Source organism: Helianthus annuus, chromosome 14 (genome assembly GCF_002127325.2).
Source record: "Helianthus annuus cultivar XRQ/B chromosome 14, HanXRQr2.0-SUNRISE, whole genome shotgun sequence".
Lineage (NCBI taxonomy): Eukaryota > Viridiplantae > Streptophyta > Magnoliopsida > Asterales > Asteraceae > Helianthus > Helianthus annuus.
The window spans coordinates 11808787-11834222 of record NC_035446.2 but is presented as its reverse complement, the minus strand read 5'-3'; the positions used below and the strand labels follow the sequence as shown (position 1 = coordinate 11834222).

General features: G+C 39.4%; 1 protein-coding gene and 1 long non-coding RNA gene across 2 annotated transcripts; both read left to right on the top strand.

The window, feature by feature from the left end:
* Positions 1-14759: 14759 nt before the first annotated feature.
* LOC110908043 (mechanosensitive ion channel protein 6) lies at positions 14760-18989 on the top strand. Its single transcript, XM_022152940.2, has 5 exons — positions 14760-16726; positions 17461-17584; positions 17731-18024; positions 18110-18312; positions 18515-18989. Exons 1-5 carry the CDS (start codon positions 14793-14795, stop codon positions 18801-18803), a joined length of 2844 nt encoding a protein of 947 aa, XP_022008632.1. The 5' UTR covers positions 14760-14792; the 3' UTR covers positions 18804-18989.
* Positions 18990-23111: 4122 nt separating this feature from the next.
* LOC110905269 lies at positions 23112-24389 on the top strand. The gene is made up of 3 exons (XR_002572995.2): positions 23112-23239; positions 23779-23832; positions 24196-24389. It is a non-coding gene; the product is annotated as an uncharacterized LOC110905269 (long non-coding RNA).
* Positions 24390-25436: the final 1047 nt, after the last annotated feature.

Below are 25436 nucleotides of genomic sequence, written 5' to 3'. Positions count from 1 at the left end.
CAAACCTTAAGAAATCACATTGGTGCAAAACAGGTCCCTATGTTATATATACTTTACATATTGTAATTGTCTGGTCAATCAACGCACTTCATGTGCACCTTATAAAAATTATTGATTACACCCTGGTATGGCTATTTTATTTTTATTCTTAAAGAATATATTTTTTATTAATATATAATATTTTATGTCAGGTAGCATATTGTTTATCTACATTTAAATTTTGGGGAATATTATAAATTTAATCCGTAGCTCAATGCGTCTTAGTTTTTGATAAATTTAACTGTATCTCATGTACTCTATTTAATACGCCTTATTTTTTGATAATTTTAAATTGAAATGTAAATAAAAAATAACTTGTTCCAATTTATAGTTGGTCGAGCAAAATTATCAAAGTTTCTTGGAGGTTTTTGAACTTGTTTGATTTTTAAAAGTCCGCTAGTTAAAAAGTAGATTCACGTGAAGTCCGCTAGTGTTGGAAATCATGTCTTCTTCAAAATAATCAAACAATGAATTTAACAAACAATTTAATCCTCTAACTTTCGAGTATTAAGAAGGTTAGTTCTAACAATCACCTACTAATCTTGTCAAGTTTCTCCTAGGTTTTGAATATCAAGTAAGACACGAAGTTCTTCCACCCTAATGCTTAATCTTTTGTGTTTGTTTTGCATCAACATCTTTGTTGCAGCCGACACAACATTGCACCCCCTGTTTTCTGACTCATTTGGTGCCAAACCCAAAATTTGTCCAAACACTTGAACCATCAACCACAAACAAGACAATATCCTTTCTCTTCCACCTTGATCAAACCCGCTACTTCACCACCTTTGAAGTCTGCTGTTGATCCAATCTAGCACTGCACTACACCTGGGTTTTCTCATTTGATCAAGTTTGCAATCACTGCTCCTTGATTACTACGATCTTGCTGTTGTTGATCGCTACAACCTGTTGCTGCCGTTTGATCAACAAACCCTCTTACACCTTCAAACCTCTTAAATTGATAAAAACTCTTTGATTAAAATTGAAGGTACATAAACCCATACTATAATCCCTATGTATACTAAACAACCCATTGGAGAACAAGTTACCTACTCTTATAATGAACCCAAATAAAAATAAAACTAAAACTAGTATTTCCTAAATCTTCATCCTAAAATAAAATACAAATAAAATAAACAATTTAAATCTTCCAACTTTTAAGTATTAACAAGATTAGTTTCAACAGCTAGTCAAATGAGTAGACTCATTAAAATCTTAGAGTCCATGCCAACATATTGGAGAAGTTCGCTCAAATTCTTTTAGAGTTTTCTACAAAACTAGATCGAGAACATTTTCAAAAGCCGAATAAAACACTTATAATTCTGATACACCATCTATACTTTAATAAAATTCTACAAATAAGTATCTAAACGATATATTCATAGCTAGCGCTATGATCAATCAGTTTTTATCTATATTTCGATATAAATAAAATAGATATAATCATGGACGGACTCAAATGACGGGTCAGGTAGTCAGGCATGCACACCTCTTAAAAATTTTAGTGTATTTTATAGGCTAAAATTCTGATCGCGCCCTTGAAATTTTGGTTGACCCACTCGTTCGCATTCCCAGAAAATAATATCCAAGTCTGTCGCTGGGTACCCATGTCACTTTATTAACAAGTAGGTCTTTGAGTTCCAATCTTGATAGCTTCATTTTTAGTTGATTTTTTTCTTTATGTTTATTACTTATGCATTAAATGCAAATGACATTAATTGACTAATTTTGTGTTACATTAAATCAAAATGGGAATCGTAGTTATTTCTCAAATCTAATTTATAAATGCCTATTTATGTTATCAATCAAAGAAGAATCTACTTCAACCGATAGGCACGGCCATACATAACATAGAAATCACACTTGGAAAGGGTGGACTGTAACACCCCGTGTTTTCCAAAAGTCAAAGTCAAAGTCAAGTGTTGACTGTTATTGGAATTAAAGATTTATAAAGATTAATTTCATTTTAGTTTCATTTTAATTTTCGTATTATTTGGAGTAAGTGTTGTATAATCAAACTAATCGACCGATAATCGAACTGTGAATCAACGACCGACTGTGAATGATAGGAAGTAACAACGCAATAAAGCTAGTCAATCAATAATCAAGCTAATCAAATCAATCATCGAACTCAAGTGTGGGGATTTTAATGCTTTTATACGTGTGTGTGTGCCTTATGTGTTACTTGTGCGTGTTTACTTTTATGTTAAAGTGTGTGGTGAATCAATCAAATCAACCAAGACTCAAAGGTGAATCAAACTCAATCGAAATCGAATCTAAATCGTGGTGTAAGGATGCTTGTATGTTAGATATAGTAGTTGGGACTAAAAGTAATTTGATTAGGAAATTCTATCATCCTCAAATCATCGTTCTAAGTCGGAATATCGAAAATCGTCGCAAAACACTCAAAACCAGGCAAGCCGATCGAACAGGGCAACCTGATCGAACAGGCTAGCCGATCGAACAGGCTGTTCGATCGGACAGCTGCTCGATCCGGAATGCTGTTCGATCAGCTGACCCTTTCCTCTTTTGGAAGCCTATAAATAGGGCTGTCCTTGTCAAGCTTTCCACTTTTGGAAAAGCTCTGACCGACCAGCCTTCTCTTCTCACTAAATCTCAGATTTCTCTCAAACCAGTAAGTATTTCGCTCTAATCCTTGTACGTTTTTGTTCATTAATCGATTCTCCATCTTTCTATCTTTCAAAATCTGAATTTCATCCGTGAAATCACCAAGATCTAGGTGTTCTTGAGTGATGTCATCATGGTGTTCTTGGTGTTCATCAAGAACTTCATGTTCTTGACTTCATTCAACCATGAATAAGCTAGATCTAACCGATTTCCACATCAATAACCTAAAATCTTCCAAAGATCTTAACATTTCACGGTGAAAAAGGATTGGAAGATGGGATTTCATCTATCTTTCAACTCTTTTACACTCAAAAAGGTAAAAACGAGACTTGAACCGATTTACAAATCAATCTAAACAAACACATGGTTCAAGATTCGGGTTCTACCGAGAGATATACCGATTTCGGGTTAAATGTTAAACTTGGGTTCCAAACCGTCTCTGACCGAGTTTGGGTGATTCCTACTCGAGTCAGTAGGCTAAGTAGGGATTTCAGCTTTGTGGTTCAACTCGTAGTCAAAATATCTCTAAAACACCAACAATGAACGGGAAGAAACAAGTGTTAAGTGATAGGTTAACCAAATCGAGAAGCTGGCCGAACGGCTAGGCTGTTCGATCGAACAGCCCAACCGAACGACTATGTCAGCCGATCGGTTAGGCTAACCGATCGACTAGCACTTAGACCCACCAACTCACAAGAGTGTAGTATTGACGAGGTACTGTTCGATCGACTACGCCACTCGATTGTAATCATTACTGCTCGAATCATGAGATACTATACTTCAAAACACTTAGACTTTTGAAACATTGGAATGTCACCCGATCGAACATGCCAATCGATCGAGTGACATATCTGGAAACAATGCAATGCTAACCGATCGGTTGGGCTAACCGATCGAACAGCAGTTCGATCGGCCAACTTGAAAGGTAGTACAAACCATCATACACAAACACATCCTTCACATCAAAGGAAGAAACAATCCACTTGAAGGAACCAGCCGATCGAGCCAGCCAGCCGATCGAATGGATGTTCGAACGGACTTTCAAACCAATCGAACAGCCCACTCGATCGAACTGCTGTCCGATCGAATGGCCTACTCGATCCAAGTACATTGTTTACTTTTTCCGCGTCACTCATCGTTGTGTTATCAAACTATTCAGGCTAACCTATTCTCAGTGCTCCCTTCAATCCACAATCAACCACTGTGAGTATACTCGATCCCTTTTTGCTTTCAGCACTTTTGGGTGTTACATACATAATCTATCAAAATCACAATCAACACAAACTATTTGAACGCTAACCTACTTGCATGTATTACTTGTCTAAATGATTGCTGTTTATTATGTTTACACGTGGAGTGCTATCTGCCTGCTTTAGCAACGTAGTACTATAGTTTGGACTCAGCACCCGTTCGCACGGGGGTTGCTAAGGACAATTACTTGCATGGATTACGGTGGTAATCATGTATTGCGAACTGTCTCGGACAGTCAACTCGAAGTCGTTGGTATCGATGGTCCCATGTTGATAATTTACATGCATCGTTTGCCCTTGTGTACGTGCTTGGTTATGCGTAAACTATTCGAATTCTATATGCTATATCAAACTTGTGTACTCACCTTTACATTATATGTATTGACTTTTATTTTAACGTATGTGACAGGTGTTTAAGCTACTAGCGTGCTAGGGAAGCGAGGCAATAATAAGCTTCTAGGAGCCTGTGACCTTAGGACAGTGTCCACGTATCTGTTCCAGGGCCATAATTATCTGTAGATCTTGTACTGGCACCTGTAGTCAGTAAGATTTACGGATAGCCGTCTAGAGGTCTTAAAACAATATTTACATTTAGTCTGTAATAATTAAGAATTTGAGTTGTCGGAACAGTTCCCATATTGTTTAGTTGATTTCTATGATAACTTGTTATTGTTTGGGACACGGTATGGGACGTGTTATATAACTGAATTGTATGATAGTTGTTGTGGAAACTTCTGAACAATCTGTTTCGCTCAGTGCCGCGCCCCGATGATTCCGCCATCGGTTGGGGTGTGACAGATTGGTATCAGAGCCATAACTATAGGGAATTAGGTTAGACACGATCTAGTCCGGATCGCTGTCTTAGAGACCTAGACTATAGTTAGGAACCAAGAGACCAAGTTTATGTGCTTATTTTATGTTGTTTCCTCCTATTCTATCATTGCATCCGAACTCCGAGCCAAATTTCGTAATTTGGACGGGATTAGGAGTGAAATCCGCAAATTCCTGCCTAAATTACAAATTTTTGCCAATTACTTTGTGCAAATTTCTGTCAACAAACGGGGGAGAATTATACCAAATTAGGGCTGAAACCCGTAATTTGATGAAAATTTTCCTCTAGATTTTCTTAAAACAAGGAAGAAATTGCTAAGCTAGGGGTGAAACCCTAACCTTGGCAGTTATTCCAACTTTATTTCATCTCGCCAAGGCAATTGACGGACTCCAATGACCTGAACTCACGAGTATGGCCTAGAATGCGCATGCATAATGCCCAAGAATCGAGGCAGAAACATGTCCCCTAGAGCCGAAAGTGACGACAAGTCAACTGTGAATAGTTAAATTGCCATGGTTAGTCAAAGTCTAGTAGCCGCAGACAATCCATTTTTCGATTCTGAGTGTTGTTTTGTTGAATTTATATGATTTACCTGTTTACGTGTTTTAAGATTTGTTGGTTACTCCATTTGTTCTCAATCTGCGTGACCTTTGTTGTTATCCTATCTCGATTCAAATCCCTGTTGATGTGATCTAAACGAAACCAGTGTGCTATGCTACGCTATACGACTAAGTTAGACGATACAATGTGATGCTATCCGATACGCAAAACAAACGACACTCGACTTGTGGTTATAGGTTTCTGTTTTCTGACAGCCTCTGTGATAAAATCGCGTACGTGTTTAGGAAATTAAGTGCTCTACTTGCTTAATTGCTTATGTGCTCTAACTGCTTCTGTGCTTATGTGCCTCTATGATTATGTGCTTATGTGATTATGTGTATTACGTAACGAGAAATGCGACGTGATTCTAAGCTTTAGAGATCTAAGAACGTGTGAGACTCGAATTCGTTGTGTTGAGCCTGTGACGATGTCTATTGCAGACCATGTCGTCATCTGGACAACCTAGATCACGCTCGCGTCTTACCCGCCAGGAGAAAAGAGATCGACGTCTGGCTGCTATCATCTCTAAGACCCTGGCGAAAGCCGTCAGTGATGTGTTCGAGAACGCAAGCAAGTCATCTGAGGAATCCCGAACCCTCACGCCCAAAGATCCCAACAAAGCTACTTTTAGCTTCAAACAATTCAAGGCTTGTGGGCCAAAAGAGTTTACCGGTGAAGATGGCCCTACGGCTCTGTTTCATTGGTTTGACTCGGTAGAAGTCACCCTTCGTCAAAGCGGATGCCCAGATCACCTCCGTACTCTCAATGCTACCGGTGTCTTCCAGTCGCGAGCTTTGGACTGGTGGACCGCAGAAAGGAACAAGCGCGGGAACGACGCTGCATACGAGCTGACGTGGAAAGAATTGAAGGCGATCATGATGGACGAGTTCTGTCCTCCCCACGAACGCCAAAAGTTGGAGGATGAGTTCTGGGGTATCAAGCAAAAGGAGGGAGACAATGCTGGTCTCACCGCCCGTTTCAAGCAATTGAGTATCATATGTCCCGACCAGGTCAAGACTTCCGACATGACCATCAAGAAATACATCCGTGCTCTCCCGGATTGTGTCGCAGATTTTGTTCACGCCTCCAAACCCGCAACGATCGAGGAAACCTACCTACTCGCCGCTGAGATTAATGACAAGCGGGTCAAGGCTGGTTTCTGGGATAAGCAAACCAAGTCTCTGCATCAAGTCACTGCAGCATCAACCGATAACACCACTGCCCAAGCCTCCAAGTCTTCGAGAAGAAGAAAGAAGAACAAAAGTTGCGCTGCCGCAACCACTGCTGCTCCCATTCAGTCTGTGCCAGCACAACAGCAGCAGCCACAGCGTTCAGCGCCAGTGATCAATGCTCCGCCAGCGAAGCGTGCGTACACCGGCCCCCACCCACTCTGTGCTACATGTTCCTATCATCACCCGGTGGGTGTGGCCTGCCGATTCTGTGCCCACTGCAACGTTTACGGGCATTTCACTGCGAGTTGCCGCTATGGTCCCCGTCAAGCTCAAGCTCAAGCCGCTGTCAACCAGGCTCTACTCCCTGCTCCTCAAGCTCCTCAAGCTGCACAGGCCCCGGCAAACAATGTTCGGACCTGCTTTGCATGTGGTGACCCTAACCACTTCGCAAACCGGTGCCCGAACAGGGTGGTGAAACAAGAAGCTCAACAACCCCAACAACAACAACAGCCTCAACAGCAAGCAGCTCACGCCAGAACTTTCAACATCAACGCACGTCAGGCTCAAGCTGACAACAACGTGGTCAATGGTACGTTCCTTGTGAATGGTATATATGCATCATGTTTGTTTGATACTGGAGCCGATAACTGCTTTGTGTCATTTGAATTTGAGAAGCTTCTTAGACGTAAGCGCTCTTATCTTTCGACACCCTTCGAAGTAGAAGTCGCTACCGGAAGAACCATTGCTGTCAATTCTGTGCTCCGTGATTGTACCCTCAAGCTCAACAATCATATGTTCCCGATTAATCTCATTCCAATGCAACTCGGAAGTTTCGATGTCATAGTAGGCATGGACTTTCTTCGTGAAAATCATGCTGAAGTTGTGTGTGCCGATAAGATGATTCGTTTTGTGCTAGCTAGTGGTGACATTCTATGTGTTTATGGTGAAACTACTGCGAAAGATCTCAAGCTCATGTCCTGTCTTCAAGCTCGCAAATATCTCCGCAAGGAATATCGAGCCTTCTTGGCCAACATTGTTGTAGCAGAGACGGACAAGAAAAAGAAAGTTGAAGTCAAGGATGTTCCTGTTGTCCGAGAATTTCCTCAGGTGTTCCCTGATGATCTTCCTGGATTACCTCCTAGTCGTGATATCGACTTTCGAATCGACCTTATTCCATGAGCTAACCCAGTGGCCAAAGCTCCGTATCGACTCGCTCCATCTGAGATGCGAGAACTCTCAAACCAACTCCAAGAGTTACTTGAAAAAGGCTTCATTCGCCCGAGCACTTCCCCATGGGGCGCACCAGTCCTCTTCGTCAAAAAGAAGGACGGGTCGTTCCGAATGTGCATCGATTACCGGGAATTGAACAAGCTGACCATCAAGAACCGATACCCCTTACCAAGAATCGATGATCTGTTTGACCAACTACAAGGTGCTCAGTGTTTCTCCAAGATTGATCTACGTTCAGGCTACCATCAGTTGCGGATTCAAGAGGAAGACATACCCAAAACCGCTTTTCGAACCCGATACGGCCACTACGAATTTGTTGTCATGCCTTTTGGTTTGACCAACGCACCCGCGGTCTTCATGGATCTGATGAATCGCGTGTGTAAACCGTTCTTAGACCGTTTCGTCATTGTATTTATCGACGATGTCCTGATCTATTCTAGATCGAGGGCCGAACATGCGCAGCATTTGCGATTGGTTCTCGAGTTGCTTCAGGGAAACCAACTCTACGCCAAATTCTCCAAGTGTGAGTTCTGGTTGGAGGAGGTTCAATTCCTGGGTCACATTGTGAATAGTCGGGGTATACACGTTGATCCTGCAAAGATTGAGGCAGTTAAGGGATGGGTTACGCCAACGAATCCGTCGGAAGTTCGCTCTTTTCTCGGATTAGCTGGTTACTACCGGCGATTCATCGAAGGATTCTCGAAGATTGCTGTACCGCTTACCTCCCTTACTCATAAAGACAAGCCTTTTGTGTGGGGAACCGCGCAGGAGACTGCTTTCCAAACCCTCAAACACATGCTGTGCCATGCACCAGTTCTTACACTGCCGGACGGAAGCGATGACTTCGTTGTCTATTGTGATGCTTCAAACCTTGGACTTGGCTGTGTTCTCATGCAACGAGACAAGGTTATAGCTTACGCATCTCGACAGCTCAAAATCCACGAGAAGAACTACACAACCCATGACCTTGAGCTAGGCGCAGTTGTCTTTGCCTTAAAGATTTGGCGACACTACCTGTATGGTACAAAGTGTACGATCTTCACCGATCACAAGAGCTTACAACATATCTTTAACCAGAGAGAACTCAATATGCGTCAACGCCGATGGGTGGAACTTCTCAACGATTACGACTGTGAGATCCGTTATCACCCAGGCAAGGCGAATGTAGTTGCAGACGCCCTCAGCAGAAAGAATTACGTGATAGGTGTTCGAAACATCCAGGCTCAGTATAACCTCGAAGCCCTCATCCGCGAAGCACAACACGCATGCTTTAACGAGCGTACGTTGAAGAAAGAACGAATCTATCACGATGGAACTCAGCTCGTGAGCAAAGCCAACGGGATATTCTATTATCTGGACCGAATCTGGGTTCCGAGGAGGACAGATTTGCGAAGGATCATCATGAACGAAGCCCACAAATCCCGATATTCCATCCATCCCGGTGCGGACAAAATGTACCAGGACCTTCGCTACAAGTACTGGTGGCCTGGGATGAAAAGGGATATTGCTCTATATGTTGGTAGCTGTTTAACTTGTGCAAGAGTCAAGGCTGAACACCAAAGACCCTCAGGCTTACTCGAACAACCGCCGATACCCGTATGGAAGTGGGAAAGCATAGCTATGGATTTCATAACTAAGCTTCCGACCACGCCATCAGGTCACAACAGTATTTGGGTTATAGTCGACCGTCTAACCAAATCAGCCCACTTTCTGCCAATACGAGAAGACTATAAGGTGGCCAAGCTAGCCCAAATCTACACCGACGAGATCATTAAGAATCATGGTACGCCTCGAGACATCATTTCGGATCGCGATGCTCGGTTTACATCGAGATTGTGGGAAACTTTTCAAGCAGCTCTTGGTACGACGCTGAATTTGAGTACCGCATTCCACCCGCAAACCGACGGGCAGACTGAAAGAACGATTCGTACTATTGAAGACATGCTCCGTGCGTGTGTTATCGATTTTGGTGGTAGTTGGAGCAAACACCTACCATTGGTCGAATTCTCGTACAATAATAGCTATCACTCCAGCATCGATATGGCACCTTTCGAAGCCTTGTATGGTAGGAGATGTCGCTCGCCTATTGTATGGCACGAGGTCGGTCATTCACAATTGACTGGGCCCGAGATTCTGCAAGAAACGACTGACAAGATCCACCAGATAAGGGAAAATTTGGTAAAGGCCCGGGACAGACAAAAGATGTACGCCGATAAACGACGCAGGCCCCGTGAATTTGCAGTTGGCGACTACGTGCTCCTAAAGGTATCCCCTTGGAAGGGAGTAGTCCGATTCGGCAAAAGAGGGAAACTTGCGCCTCGATTTGTTGGACCTTTTAAGATTCTGGAAAGGATCGGTAAAGTCGCCTACAAACTCGAATTACCGGAGGAACTCAGTAATATCCACCCGACTTTCCATATTTCAAACCTTCGAAAATGCGTAGCCGACCACGACGCAATAATACCACTCGACGATCTTCAGGTCAATGAGACGCTACACTTCGTGGAAAAGCCTGTCGAAATCATGGACCGACAGACCAAGCAACTCAGACGCTCTCGCATTCCTATTGTAAAAGTACGATGGGAAGGCAAACGAGGCGCAGAGTTCACTTGGGAACTCGAAAGTGACATGAAGGCCAAGTACCCGCAGTTATTCAGATAGATCTGAAGCATCAAATTGGTAAAATCACACGGCGATGTACGGTTCTCGGCCTAATTTCGGGACGAAATTCCCTAAAGGAGGGGAGACTGTAACACCCCGTGTTTTCCAAAAGTCAAAGTCAAAGTCAAGTGTTGACTGTTATTGGAATTAAAGATTTATAAAGATTAATTTCATTTTAGTTTCATTTTAATTTTCGTATTATTTGGAGTAAGTGTTGTATAATCAAACTAATCGACCGATAATCGAACTGTGAATCAACGACCGACTGTGAATGATAGGAAGTAACAACGCAATAAAGCTAGTCAATCAATAATCAAGCTAATCAAATCAATCATCGAACTCAAGTGTGGGGATTTTAATGCTTTTATACGTGTGTGTGTGCCTTATGTGTTACTTGTGCGTGTTTACTTTTATGTTAAAGTGTGTGGTGAATCAATCAAATCAACCAAGACTCAAAGGTGAATCAAACTCAATCGAAATCGAATCTAAATCGTGGTGTAAGGATGCTTGTATGTTAGATATAGTAGTTGGGACTAAAAGTAATTTGATTAGGAAATTCTATCATCCTCAAATCATCGTTCTAAGTCGGAATATCGAAAATCGTCGCAAAACACTCAAAACCAGGCAAGCCGATCGAACAGGGCAACCTGATCGAACAGGCTAGCCGATCGAACAGGCTGTTCGATCGGACAGCTGCTCGATCCGGAATGCTGTTCGATCAGCTAACCCTTTCCTCTTTTGGAAGCCTATAAATAGGGCTGTCCTTGTCAAGCTTTCCACTTTTGGAAAAGCTCTGACCGACCAGCCTTCTCTTCTCACTAAATCTCAGATTTCTCTCAAACCAGTAAGTATTTCGCTCTAATCCTTGTACGTTTTTGTTCATTAATCGATTCTCCATCTTTCTATCTTTCAAAATCTGAATTTCATCCGTGAAATCACCAAGATCTAGGTGTTCTTGAGTGATGTCATCATGGTGTTCTTGGTGTTCATCAAGAACTTCATGTTCTTGACTTCATTCAACCATGAATAAGCTAGATCTAACCGATTTCCACATCAATAACCTAAAATCTTCCAAAGATCTTAACATTTCACGGTGAAAAAGGATTGGAAGATGGGATTTCATCTATCTTTCAACTCTTTTACACTCAAAAAGGTAAAAACGAGACTTGAACCGATTTACAAATCAATCTAAACAAACACATGGTTCAAGATTCGGGTTCTACCGAGAGATATACCGATTTCGGGTTAAATGTTAAACTTGGGTTCCAAACCGTCTCTGACCGAGTTTGGGTGATTCCTACTCGAGTCAGTAGGCTAAGTAGGGATTTCAGCTTTGTGGTTCAACTCGTAGTCAAAATATCTCTAAAACACCAACAATGAACGGGAAGAAACAAGTGTTAAGTGATAGGTTAACCAAATCGAGAAGCTGGCCGAACGGCTAGGCTGTTCGATCGAACAGCCCAACCGAACGACTATGTCAGCCGATCGGTTAGGCTAACCGATCGACTAGCACTTAGACCCACCAACTCACAAGAGTGTAGTATTGACGAGGTACTGTTCGATCGACTACGCCACTCGATTGTAATCATTACTGCTCGAATCATGAGATACTATACTTCAAAACACTTAGACTTTTGAAACATTGGAATGTCACCCGATCGAACATGCCAATCGATCGAGTGACATATCTGGAAACAATGCAATGCTAACCGATCGGTTGGGCTAACCGATCGAACAGCAGTTCGATCGGCCAACTTGAAAGGTAGTACAAACCATCATACACAAACACATCCTTCACATCAAAGGAAGAAACAATCCACTTGAAGGAACCAGCCGATCGAGCCAGCCAGCCGATCGAATGGATGTTCGAACGGACTTTCAAACCAATCGAACAGCCCACTCGATCGAACTGCTGTCCGATCGAATGGCCTACTCGATCCAAGTACATTGTTTACTTTTTCCGCGTCACTCATCGTTGTGTTATCAAACTATTCAGGCTAACCTATTCTCAGTGCTCCCTTCAATCCACAATCAACCACTGTGAGTATACTCGATCCCTTTTTGCTTTCAGCACTTTTGGGTGTTACATACGTAATCTATCAAAATCACAATCAACACAAACTATTTGAACGCTAACCTACTTGCATGTATTACTTGTCTAAATGATTGCTGTTTATTATGTTTACACGTGGAGTGCTATCTGCCTGCTTTAGCAACGTAGTACTATAGTTTGGACTCAGCACCCGTTCGCACGGGGGTTGCTAAGGACAATTACTTGCATGGATTACGGTGGTAATCATGTATTGCGAACTGTCTCGGACAGTCAACTCGAAGTCGTTGGTATCGATGGTCCCATGTTGATAATTTACATGCATCGTTTGCCCTTGTGTACGTGCTTGGTTATGCGTAAACTATTCGAATTCTATATGCTATATCAAACTTGTGTACTCACCTTTACATTATATGTATTGACTTTTATTTTAACGTATGTGACAGGTGTTTAAGCTACTAGCGTGCTAGGGAAGCGAGGCAATAATAAGCTTCTAGGAGCCTGTGACCTTAGGACAGTGTCCACGTATCTGTTCCAGGGCCATAATTATCTGTAGATCTTGTACTGGCACCTGTAGTCAGTAAGATTTACGGATAGCCGTCTAGAGGTCTTAAAACAATATTTACATTTAGTCTGTAATAATTAAGAATTTGAGTTGTCGGAACAGTTCCCATATTGTTTAGTTGATTTCTATGATAACTTGTTATTGTTTGGGACACGGTATGGGACGTGTTATATAACTGAATTGTATGATAGTTGTTGTGGAAACTTCTGAACAATCTGTTTCGCTCAGTGCCGCGCCCCGATGATTCCGCCATCGGTTGGGGTGTGACATGGACAATTAGCTTGAGCAGCAGGTGCTATAGCGAAACTGATTGCAAAAGAAGGGAAATCAGCCACATTAAAATTACCTTCTGGGGAGGTCCGTTTGATATCCAATAACTGTCCTAGCTTTACCGTATCTTTTGTTTCATTTCTTCTGCAATAGTAAGAAAAACTTCTTGTATTATGGATCGACTACCAGAAATTCAATGCGTAATCTCAGCATTCAATGTGTACTCCTGAATAATCTCATTTTTCAATTATTGAATCATTTCATTTTACCAAGTTCAATGTTAGCGAGATTAGTCAACATTTTTATGTTTCGATGCAACAGCAAGATGCTATTTGTAATAAGTAGTTTTGTTGGTTGGATAATTGGTCACATTTTATTCATGAAATGGGTTGGATTGCTATTAAAGAATTAAAGACTCAATTAAAGAAAGACTTTATTAAAGACTTAAAAAAGATTTAAAGATTTTCTTAAAATATTATTCAATCTACAATTAGTTTTGTGTGTTCCATTATTTTATGAAAAAAGTCTTATTTTGTTTTTTTTTTCTCTTTCAACTCTGTGTATTTTCTAAATAAATTTGGATAGATTACGACGGTTTTACATGATCGTAAATAACGATTTTTAAAGTTACGACGTAACTATTCAACATTTTCTTAATTTACCCTTACAACGTGTTTTCTTTCTACGTTTCGTTGTCTAAATGCGCGTGTGATTCCACAAATTTTTAATTCATTTTCATATATTTAAAACTCTTTTGTATATTTTTTTAAGAAGTTTATATTTTAGGGGCCCCTACTTTATTTTCGTACATTGCCTACATATTTTCGAAGATTTTTAAAGAGGACCCTGATAGAAAATAAACTAATTAAACTTATAAGATCTAAAAAGTGGGATGTAAACCGTAAAGTAAATTTATATGTATAAGGGTGTAAGGAGTGGTTAAACACTTTGGAGTGGCAAACTAAAAAATCAACCAATGAGAGTGTGCCACGTCAATCAGTGAAAAGTGTTTAAACTTTGGTGAAAAGTGTTGGCAATGGTTTAAACACTTGGTGAAGTGGTAAACTTTTTTTTTAAAAAAAAAGGAAAAATGTGTGATTGATTGAGAGATGGCATGGACCCCACCCCACAACACCCTCTCTCTCATACACTCCCTCTCTCTCTCCTGCTCCCTCACTCTCTCTCTTCTTCCCCGCGTCGGCAAGCGGTTGCCGCTCCATTTACCACACCGATCGGTAAAGGGGTTGGCGGCGGTGTTGCCGCTCGGCAAACCGACTTTGCCGCGCCCCTTTACCGACCACACCGTATACCCTAAACAACATGAACAAATTGACAATACAAAAACATGAAAAAAAAAAAAAAGGAACAACACGAGATTCTAGAAGAAAAAGACCTCAAGGGTTTAAATTGCAAACGAACACAAACTTGAAGGTCTTCCACCTTCAACAAAAAGCATGTCCGTTCCGTTGTTTAAAAGTTAATTAATTAAGCAGCTTTGATGATTCATCCATCACCTTCACCTGCTTCGTTTACTGTCCACCTATTAAACATTAATTTAATCTCAAATCTCCGTTTTAAACCCTCAAATTCCCTCAACAAATTCATGGATAAATTCCGAAAATCCTTCACCAGATCACCACCCCACGAATCTCAGATCGAACCAGAAGAAAAACAAATCTTACTTCACCAAATCGATCACACCATTGATCTCAGTTCTGTTACAACCTCTAACGCCGTCATGCGTCCGCCACCCTCACCGTCACCCTCATCCTCACCACCCACTTCCGACGAACGCCGGCAAAACATTAATGTTGCATCTCCTACTGAACAACAAGTAGACGTACCAGCGTACCCACAAAACCGTTTCAAGACTACAAATATGAATGCTGAACAACAAATAGATTTACAGCAAAACCGTTACAAAACCCCCATTATCAATGGTGCTGTGGGTACTGGTGCTAGTGAACAAATAGAGCTAGCAGCACACACCCAAAGCTCTAACAAAGTATGGCGAGACTCAAGCTACGATTTCTCCAACGACAACGATAAATTCGACTTCATAACCTCACCACAGCTGTCACCGGCGTTATCACGGATCGCCGAGAGTCCAAACAACTACGGAATCCTCACGCCGAAAGACGTAAGGGTTTCGTTTCACGAAGAGGTGATTGAACCGCAACAGCCACGGCACCGGTCGAACCGGTCAAACGGGAGTAACCGGAACAGTCCCGGTGGTGGTGGTGAAGAAGTAACAGTTTGTTCAGCGAATGCTTCGTTTCGTGGGAAATCGAGCTTGTTACGGACGAAAACGAAGTCGAGGTTGATAGATCCGCCGGAGGCGGATCAGAGATCGGGCCGGTTATCGAAATCGGGGTTGTTAAACAAAGGGGGTAGCGAAATCGATGAAGATGATCCGTTTTTGGATGAGGATTTACCGGATGAGTATAAGCAGTTAAGGTATAGCAAATGGACTTTACTTCAATTGTTTAGTTTGATATTGATTCTTGCTGCTTTGACCTGCACACTTACTATTCCGTTTTTAGTGCATAAGACTTTGTTTGATCTTGAATATTGGAAATGGGGGGTTATGTTGTTAGTTTTGGTATGTGGGAGATTGGTTTCGGGTTGGGGGATACGCGTTACCGTGTTTTTGATTGAACGGAACTTCATGTTGCGAAAACGGGTGCTGTATTTTGTCTACGGGCTGCGGAAAGCGGTTCAGAATTGTGTTTGGTTGGCTTTGGTTTTGATCGTTTGGCAATGTATATTCGATCGGAAAGTCGAACGGATGGACGCTGGGAGAAATGTTTTGCCATATGTGACCAAGATTTGGGTGTGTCTTTTGGTTGGTACTATTGTTTGGTTGTTTAAAACATTGTTGGTGAAAGTACTCGCTTCTTCGTTCCATGTGAGCACGTTTTTTGACCGGATTCAAGAATCTTTGTTCAACCAGTATGTGATTGAGACGCTTTCGGGCCCACCGTTGATTGAGATTCAACAAGAACGCGAAGAGGAAGATCGTGTGATCGAAGAGGTTCAAAAGCTTCAGAACGCGGGGGCCACTTTACCACCTGATCTGAAGGCGAATATATTTAAGAAAAGTGGGAGGTTTATTGCTACTCCGAGAACTAACACTACCACTCCCATGGCTGGTAAAAGTGGTAAATTTTTTTCTGAAGTTAACACGCCTAAAAAAGTCGATGAGGGGATAACTATTGATCATCTGCACCGGTTAAATCAGAAGAATATATCGGCTTGGAATATGAAACGGTTGATGAATATTGTTCGTACGGGTGTATTGTCTACTCTAGATGAGCAATTGCAGGGTGCGACGGGTGATGAAGACGAGTCTGCAGTACAGATTACAAACGAAAAGCAGGCGAAAATTGCAGCCAAGAGAATTTTCTTAAATGTTGCTAAACAAGGCTCTAAGTAAGTTCTCGATCTTAAATTGATATGGCTATAATCGATTTTGTGTTCAAACATTTTCAACTGGTTATTCATGTTTTTATATGATATATTAAACATATATTTACAACTTTATGTAAATTGAGTTACTCAAGATCGGCCTCGAATTAAGCCGAGCTTAAAAGAGCTTGAGCCTATATTGTACCTCGTTTAATAAATATAAGCTTGAGCCCGAGCTTCGCATATGGAGCTTGATTAGGCTCGCGAGCGTTTTGAGTCTATTCTTTATATATTTTATATGATATACTAAACATATATTTACAATTTTACATAATAGTCATTATGATATATTAATTATGATAAGAATAACTTAATGGTATGTATTACGTTATGTATAAATGTTATAATTATAATAAGTGTATACAAATTAATAAATGTGTATTTTAAAACATAATAAATTAATAACTTAATTAATACATGATGAATGAGGCGGGTCTGAGCTAAAAAAAATCTGCTTGGACCTTAGAAATAGAACTTAAAACGAGCTCGGGCTCTCTTAGATTAAACGGGCCGAGCTCGAACTCAGGATCATATCATTTACGCTCCCAATGATAATATGACAGGATTAAGGATTTTGTCACGTTTCCTAAAATTTGTGAATATAAACATAAATGTAGGCTTGGTCATTATTTTTGGATGCCGTAAATTATATTCATGTTATTAATCTTTTCACCATATTTTATAATTTGCTTGGACAGACGTATTTATTTAGCGGATTTGATGCGTTTTCTGAGAGAGGATGAAGCTTTGAAGGCAATACACCTCTTTGATGGAGAATGTGAAACGAAAGGAATCAGCAAAGGAGCTCTAAAAAATTGGGTGGTACGAATATTATTTAAGACTTACCTGTTTGACCCGTTAGGGATTTTACATAACATGAATCAAGCCATTCATTAAGTGAACGAGTCCAATCAGAAAAGCGATTCAGTCCCAAAGAATTTAAGAATGAATGTTTTCTTTTCTTTCAGGTTAATGTATTCCGAGAACGAAGAGCACTTGCATTATCTCTCAATGACACAAAGACAGCCGTAAACAAACTCCATCAAATGTTGAACGTAGTTGTCGGGATCTTAATAATCGTGATTTGGCTTCTTATACTTAAAGTCGCAACTACACATTTCTTTATTTTCCTAAGTTCACAATTGCTTTTGGTCGTGTTCGTGTTTGGTAACACATGCAAGACAACATTCGAGGCCATTATTTTCTTGTTTGTGATGCATCCGTTTGATGTGGGCGATCGTTGTGAAATCGACAGTGTTCAGGTAAACATTTAAAAATTTATTTTAAACATGAAAATTCTGACCCATTTACTTATAAACGCGTTGATTTTAATGGTGCTAATTGCAGATGATAGTTGAGGAGATGAATATATTAACAACGGTTTTCTTGAGGTACGACAATCAAAAAATTATATACCCGAACAGTGTCTTGGCCACAAAACCGATTGCCAATTATTACCGTAGTCCGGATATGGGAGATGCCATCGATTTCTGTATACATGTATCAACTCCTGTAGAAAAAGTTGCTCTCATGAAGGAAAGGATAACAAGGTACGCGCAGATACTCGTGTTTTTAATAACCGTGTTTTGCGTAAAATCACATAATGTGCCTATATGTTTTATAAATTTGGTTTTTTTTTTTTTGAAAATTAAACTTCATTAACAACCACCTCCAACCCAAACGGGCAAAAATGTTTTCTAAATAGTATGGATGAGAACTCAGTGATTTTCTTATTTTTTTTAATCATTTCAGCTACATTGAGAACAAGAGCGATCATTGGTACCCAGCACCTTTGATCATAGTGAGGGACGTTGAAGACTTGAATCGGCTAAAGATCTCGATATGGCTTTCACACCGTATGAACTTCCAAGACATGGGTGAAAGATGGCAACGCCGAGCTCTTTTAGTCGAAGAAATGATCAAAATCTTTAGAGACCTTGATATTGAATACCGTATGCTCCCGGTTGATATTAATGTCCGTAACATGCCGTCCTTGTCCTCAAACCGGCTTCCCTCAAATTGGACCGCGTGCACAAATTGATCATGCCATTAGACACAAATACTCGTTTACAGTACGTTATACGCTTTGCACTTGTTACATGGTAGAATACTTGATCGATATGTATATACCTTGTTATAAAAGTTTCTCGATACGATAGGATCATTGTTCGAGTACATTTTATTGGTTGATGATACGTGAATCAGATTCGAGCAGCTGTTGTTTTCATACTTGCATAATTCATGATTTATGTCTTATTATTAGACTTGATGTCCAAAAAACATATATACATGACTGAGTATAAGTTATTCTATAATCTTGAGGAGTCATTCATAATTTGGGCCAATATTATAATGATAAATTATAAATTTAAATATGATTGATGGTGACCAAGGGATTTGTCCGATGTAGCCTAACTGTCAATTTTGATAAACCATATTAAATGTAAAGTGATTTGATGATGATGTATTGATGTGTGAATTGTCGAACAAGGTTGTCTTTTTGTCTTTATCTCCATTCATACGTATTTTAGTAAGGCATTGGACATTTTGTACCAAACCTTGATTTGTAAATGAAGTTGAATTGACCATAGATGTTATTTTGGAGATGCAAAATGTTTAAGGAAACTAACCAATATTGTGTCGATATGATATCATCACGGGCTTGAACTCGCAATGATATGAGCCGAGCTAGTTTGACTCAGTATTGCAACCGGGCCAAAAACGAAGCTCGTATTTGGCACGCTTGCAACTCGAGACATTTTTTTGATAATTTTGTATGTGTTATATTTGTGTAAAAATCTCAAATGACAAGTTGACAAAAATATTATATTACAGAGGTTCCAAACAATACCATACCAAACTAATAAGGTACAAAATGAACCAGTTTACACGAGACATTGAATTACACTCGAGTAAATCCTCGTAAGTTTTATACAAGCGAGCTATCTTTAGCTTGAACTCTGTTGAGACATGTATATGAGCTAGCAAACTTGGGTCAAATCAACTTGAGAATTTAACCAACTAATTTACACAAGTAGACAGACAAAACGTGAGTCGACAAGTCACTTGCTGACTTTGGGGAGGGCGGGGTGGGCAAAGACCAAGGGCCTGATCTCCCTGAGGGCCCGAAATTTTTAATTTTTTTTTTTTTTATAACAGGTACATATTCAAAAAAATCTAACTTTGTTAAACACTTAAACCCATTAACATTTTATTTATTTTAAGGCCATTAAACACTAAAACTCATTTTAAATTAAAACCATTACTCTTTTACTCATCAATACCCATTGGTAAAGTCTAAACCTGTTTAAAATTGGCCGAAAGTTTACAATTAAATGCAATTATAGTTTAAACTCATTTAAAATTGACCCAATAAGGGCTTGTTTTTTTCTACTGTCTCAAACCTAACTTTTTTCGAGAATTCTAGCGGACGACCTGTTGCTAAGGACACTTACATAGAGGGGCGTAGCTTAGTGTGAAGTGGGCCCCTCAATGTTTCGGTTAGAAATATAAAATTTCCTATTTTTCGTTCGAAAATTTTAAAATTATATAGGATTGTCCCACAATTATTTTGTCTAAATAGTTATACAATATATAAATTGAGTCCCATGACTTTCCGTCCCCTCAGAACTTTTGGTCAAGCTTTACCATTCCTTACATAGTTACATTGATGATTGTTTATGGTGGTGGTTGTTTGTTCAACATCAGCTCTGGACAGGGTTTACAATTACAAATATACAATGGCAAGACGACATTATTTGACGACAGCTTGATAGTCGACGGCATAAAAAAATTTTCTAACAAAAACAGACAAAGAAACAAAAATATGTAGTGGTATGGTTGTGTGTTTTTTCAAATTTTATTTAGAAGAAAACTAAATAAACAACTAAAAAGGAAAGAGGACTTTGTTTTTGTTTTTGGGTGATGTTTGATAGAAGAAATAAAATCCGGTTGGGGTAACAAAGGTGGGTGTTAAAACTAAGCATGCAATGGCAAACGAGTAGATATTTTCGTAAGCTATTTGAAACACTAAAAAGTTAAACCAAGTCGAGTTCGAACGCGCAAGAACCTGAGCCCGAGCTTGAGCTTAAATTGAAGCGTATTTAATAACGAGTTTAATACTGAATATCATGTACCAAGCTTGATTATTCCCGTGAGTTTAAACAAGCCTATTATTATTGATATAAAAATAATCTTTTTTTAATCTAGTAATATATATTAGGGGTGAGCAGAAAACCGAAATAACTGAACCGTAACCGAAATAACCGACAAAACCGAACCGAAACAAAAACCGACATTTCGGTTTTCGGATTTTTAATAAGCGAAAATTTCGGTTTGGTTTTCAGATAACCATTTTCAATAACCGAAAAAACCGAACCGAGCCGATAAGTTACAATCCATATATTTTTATGTTTAAGTTTAACTTATTTAAATGTTTAACCCAATGCTAGTAGAAATTAGTGATTTTATTCTTGAATGTTAAGTGTTTATAACAGAACATTACATGTTTATTTATAATCGAAATGATTTATTTATTACCTACAAGAAATAACAAACTTTAATACAAAAATCAAATGATCTTCAAATTATTATAAAAGAAAATATCTTAATAAAAACTTTGGAGAAACATAAAAATAGATTAGAAGGTTAGGTTTATGTAAGCAATATTAATTAAAGAGGTTAACTGTAATAACTTAATTTTAAACATAAAAGATTCTTATATTTTAAATTATATTTTTTATTTTTTTGAATCTTACATAATTTAGTGTTTTGGTCAAAAATCACACAAGGATAATGCAACCAAACTTTATGTAAATGGGGTATGATGCTTGGTTTGTAGAAAAAGTATAGGATCACTTCAATGTGAAATATGCAAAGACACAATGATTTATACGAGGAAAAAGCCCTTGATCAATGTATGATCTCCGGCATAAAAAACCTCGGGTGATGGCAACTACCGATCACCAAACTTCAATATAAGAAAAATAGTTACAACTTTGGATGATAATGAGCTGAATACAAGGATCACTATAGTTTCGAGTGTCTAAGCGTGTGAGAATTGTGTTGTGTGTTCTTCCGAATGAAGAAGAGTGTTATATATACAAGTGTAGGTGACCTATTTTAGGTAAAAAGACTAATAATCAGCTCATTACCCCTTTAGAAATAAAAGATAATCTAGCCTAAATTATCGCCCTTAAATTATGCCATGTTTCCATATCCTTCACAACGTCCATCTCCGATTAAGCACATGCCATAGTTGTAAAGACGTGTCCTTTAATTATGATGCTTGAGAGCGGATCCTGCTAGATGTCCTGCAAAACAACATTAAATTCAACGAAAGCAACTGTTAGTATGAGGATCCTATGATGGTCCGTGATCCTGATCCTGGGACTCTGCTGAGGATCACTATCTGTCAAAGAAACAAGGATCACCGGTTAGGATCACATGTGAGGATCATGTATTGTAAAAATCAAGCCCTAACAATTGCCCCCAAAATATAAGGAGTGATTTTGTAAATAAATGAGTTATATTTTGTTCTGATCTTATCTTCAACGGACAACTCGGGTAACTAGCCGTTATAACCGGACTAGCCGTTGCGATCATTACGTCATTGAAGTGACATCCCTGCAAATCATGATTATAAATAGGAGATAGGGTAAGGATCGATTTGCATTTAAATTCAGGATATACTCCCTTTATAACCTCCACCGAAGATTGATCAGGTATTCTCTTCCTTTCTTTCTTCCTTTTCCTGCTCTGTTTTTTCTGCTTTTGCTCTGTTTCTGTTCCGCTATAAGTATGTTGCTCCGAAACTCTCCCCATAAGGATCACGAGAAGAGCAGTCCCCTGAAAAGCCAAGGGATCATTAAGGACTCTCCTACGGAGAGATGTTGCTTTACCGATGCTCATGTAGATAGGATTCGTCATTGCTTTCCGGCGGATGCTGTTTTCAAATCCTTCACATCCACTGCTTTGAGTGACTTTGTTTCAGACGCCTGGGTGATCTTTCCTGCAACTCCGTTTACCATAGGATATTCGTATCCTTTTCCGGCCTTCACCCAATCTTTCTTTTCTTTGACCGGCATATCTTATATCCAAGCTATGCCGATGATCTGGAGGGTCTTGTTGTAACATCCCATAATTTATAAGATAGAATGCTCTAATAATTGAAAGTATTATATAATTAGTTATGGTAATTGTATTAGAACCTAAAGAAAGTTTATAAAACATGGAATGGGTAATAAAGGTTAATAAGCCTAACTTGAGGGATTGATAGTGTAACATTTAGAATATTATGACATAAAAATTAAAAACCCAGTATGTGTGGGTAGTGTGGGTCGCGACCAGGGGGAAGAACAAGGGGGAAACCCTAACCTCATCTACTAACATCAATTTCAGTAAGATTGTGAAGAATTCCAGCCATAAATTGAATGATTGTGCTTAATTATCTTCTAATCCAAGTGTATTAAGCATAAGGTAAGATAGAATTTCATGTTTTGATGCTTGTTGATGAACTAGGGTTTATACCAATTCGTGAATTAGTATGAAATTAGGGTGCATGTGAGTTAGAAACATCATATAGAAGGTGTATTGTGCTTGAATTAGATTTACTAAAGATTTTGGGGAAAAACCCACTTGTTCTAGTATGACAATGAGTAGGTAATTGATTAGTTGAGTAAATCTTCAAGTAAAGTTGTATGAATGTTAGAATATTGATAGTTTATATTGTGTGGAATGAATATTTGAACATGAGTAGTTGATTATGTGAAAGATGATGTGTTCTAGAGAAATTATGCATAAGATACATGTACATAAGGCTTAATAAGTAGTACGCATGTTAGGTGTTCGATTAAATGCCACAATGACAATCTAAATAGTTTTGAATAAATCATGAACGAATGGCCTTGTATGTTGAAAGTTAATGCATTGTAAATTGTTATATAAGTGGCATTGATACTTGAAAGTATGGTTATGATTGTAAGGATTATGATCTAAATAAGAACGAATACATGTAGGATCGAAAGAAGAAGGAGCTAGTTCCGGATCACAAACAAAAGCACAAGATCGAGGTAAGTTCGTTACTTACATGTTTATTTATGAGTTTAATCAATAGCCTTCTTTAAAGATTTGTTATACAAATTAATATGTTTGTTTCAAATAATAATGTGAAAGTAGGAATCCGTATCGGTCCAAGGTGGTTGGGTCGGTTCGGGTTCGAATGAGAAGGAATTTAATGGAAGTTCTATCCTTGATCCGTGCTAAACGGATTATTGGAAGCAAATGAGAAAGAGTTGTGTTAATTGACTAGAATGAAATGGCATGGTTTAAGATCAATTGGTACTTATCTTGTAAATCCGAGAATGTGTATTGTGATAGGATGAAAACGTTATGTGTACCATACTAATTTATTTTGTTTTGTTGAATGGTTGTAGGTAAAGCACCCGTATGATTGTCTTTGCGCCGCTCGGATACGAACACACCTTGATCACCCATGATGCGCTTCCGCAACTTTTGTAGTAACCTTGATAGTTTAAGGTTTTTGTCAAAGTTAGTAGTGTTGAAGTTTTATGTTTTAAATAGATGTTTGTGAATACTTAAGTAACTTAGACTCGATGTTTGAAACGGTAGCCCAAATGTTATGGTCTTTCGTATGGTTTCTTAAAGGTGTCGCTATTTGAGTATTTTGTTATATTAAAAACAGGGAAGTTGTTCAATTTGCGAACGGGTCATGCCCAAATTTTAAATTTTTAGGTGATTAAACTATGTGATGTTTTGTGATTTTCAAGTACCTAATTAGAGGGTGTTACAAGTTGGTATCAGAGCCCAGGTTTGAGGGATTTGAGCAGCCAGTGTTCAAACTCAAACCGAAAGCTCATATGATGTGGGTGTTCGATCCGCGACGCGAAACAAGTAAGTAAATTATTTTTTTTAGACTTTAAATACTTGCATAATGAATAAAATGGTGGAGTAGGTGATGAAACGTTACGGTATGGTTCCGGGAAGGCTAGGAGATAATCTGGGTCAGAATGGGTTGAATAGGGATGGTTCGGGTTATAACGAAACTTGGAAAATGGTCGAATATGCGAAAAATCAATAAATTAGCGCCAGTAACACATAAAGGGCGTCGCCGACGGCCCCTGGCCCGTCGCCGACGGCCCCTGATGTTCCCATGGCTTAACCGTCTGCCGACGGGTTTAATGAGCCGACGCGAATTTTTAAGAGGCGTCGCCGACGGCCCCATGCCCGTCGCCGACGGCCTGTGCAAATCTTGAAACGCTGATTTCCTTGTTTTTGTTCCGTGTGACGACCCGAACCTCCCGAAATCTGTTCGCCGACTCTTGATTAATTCCGGTAGCCGCCTAAAACTAATAAACAAAAGTAATGCGTGTGAGTCAATCTAGCAAAAACATATCGGGAATGGAACCTTCCGAAAGAATGAACAAGAATGAATAAAAGAACGATGGTGTAAGTTGTGATTATTGTACGAGTGTCCCTGGAACATTTTAGAATGTGATATAAGAATGTACGAGAATGTGACTTATTTACAGTTGGGTAATATTAATAAAAGAAAGAAATGCTTTATGTAGATGACGGATGCGAGTAATGTTGATGATGCTGAAATAGCCAGACAAGAGGCACTCAATAATAAGATGATGGAGGCGGCAGAAAAAGT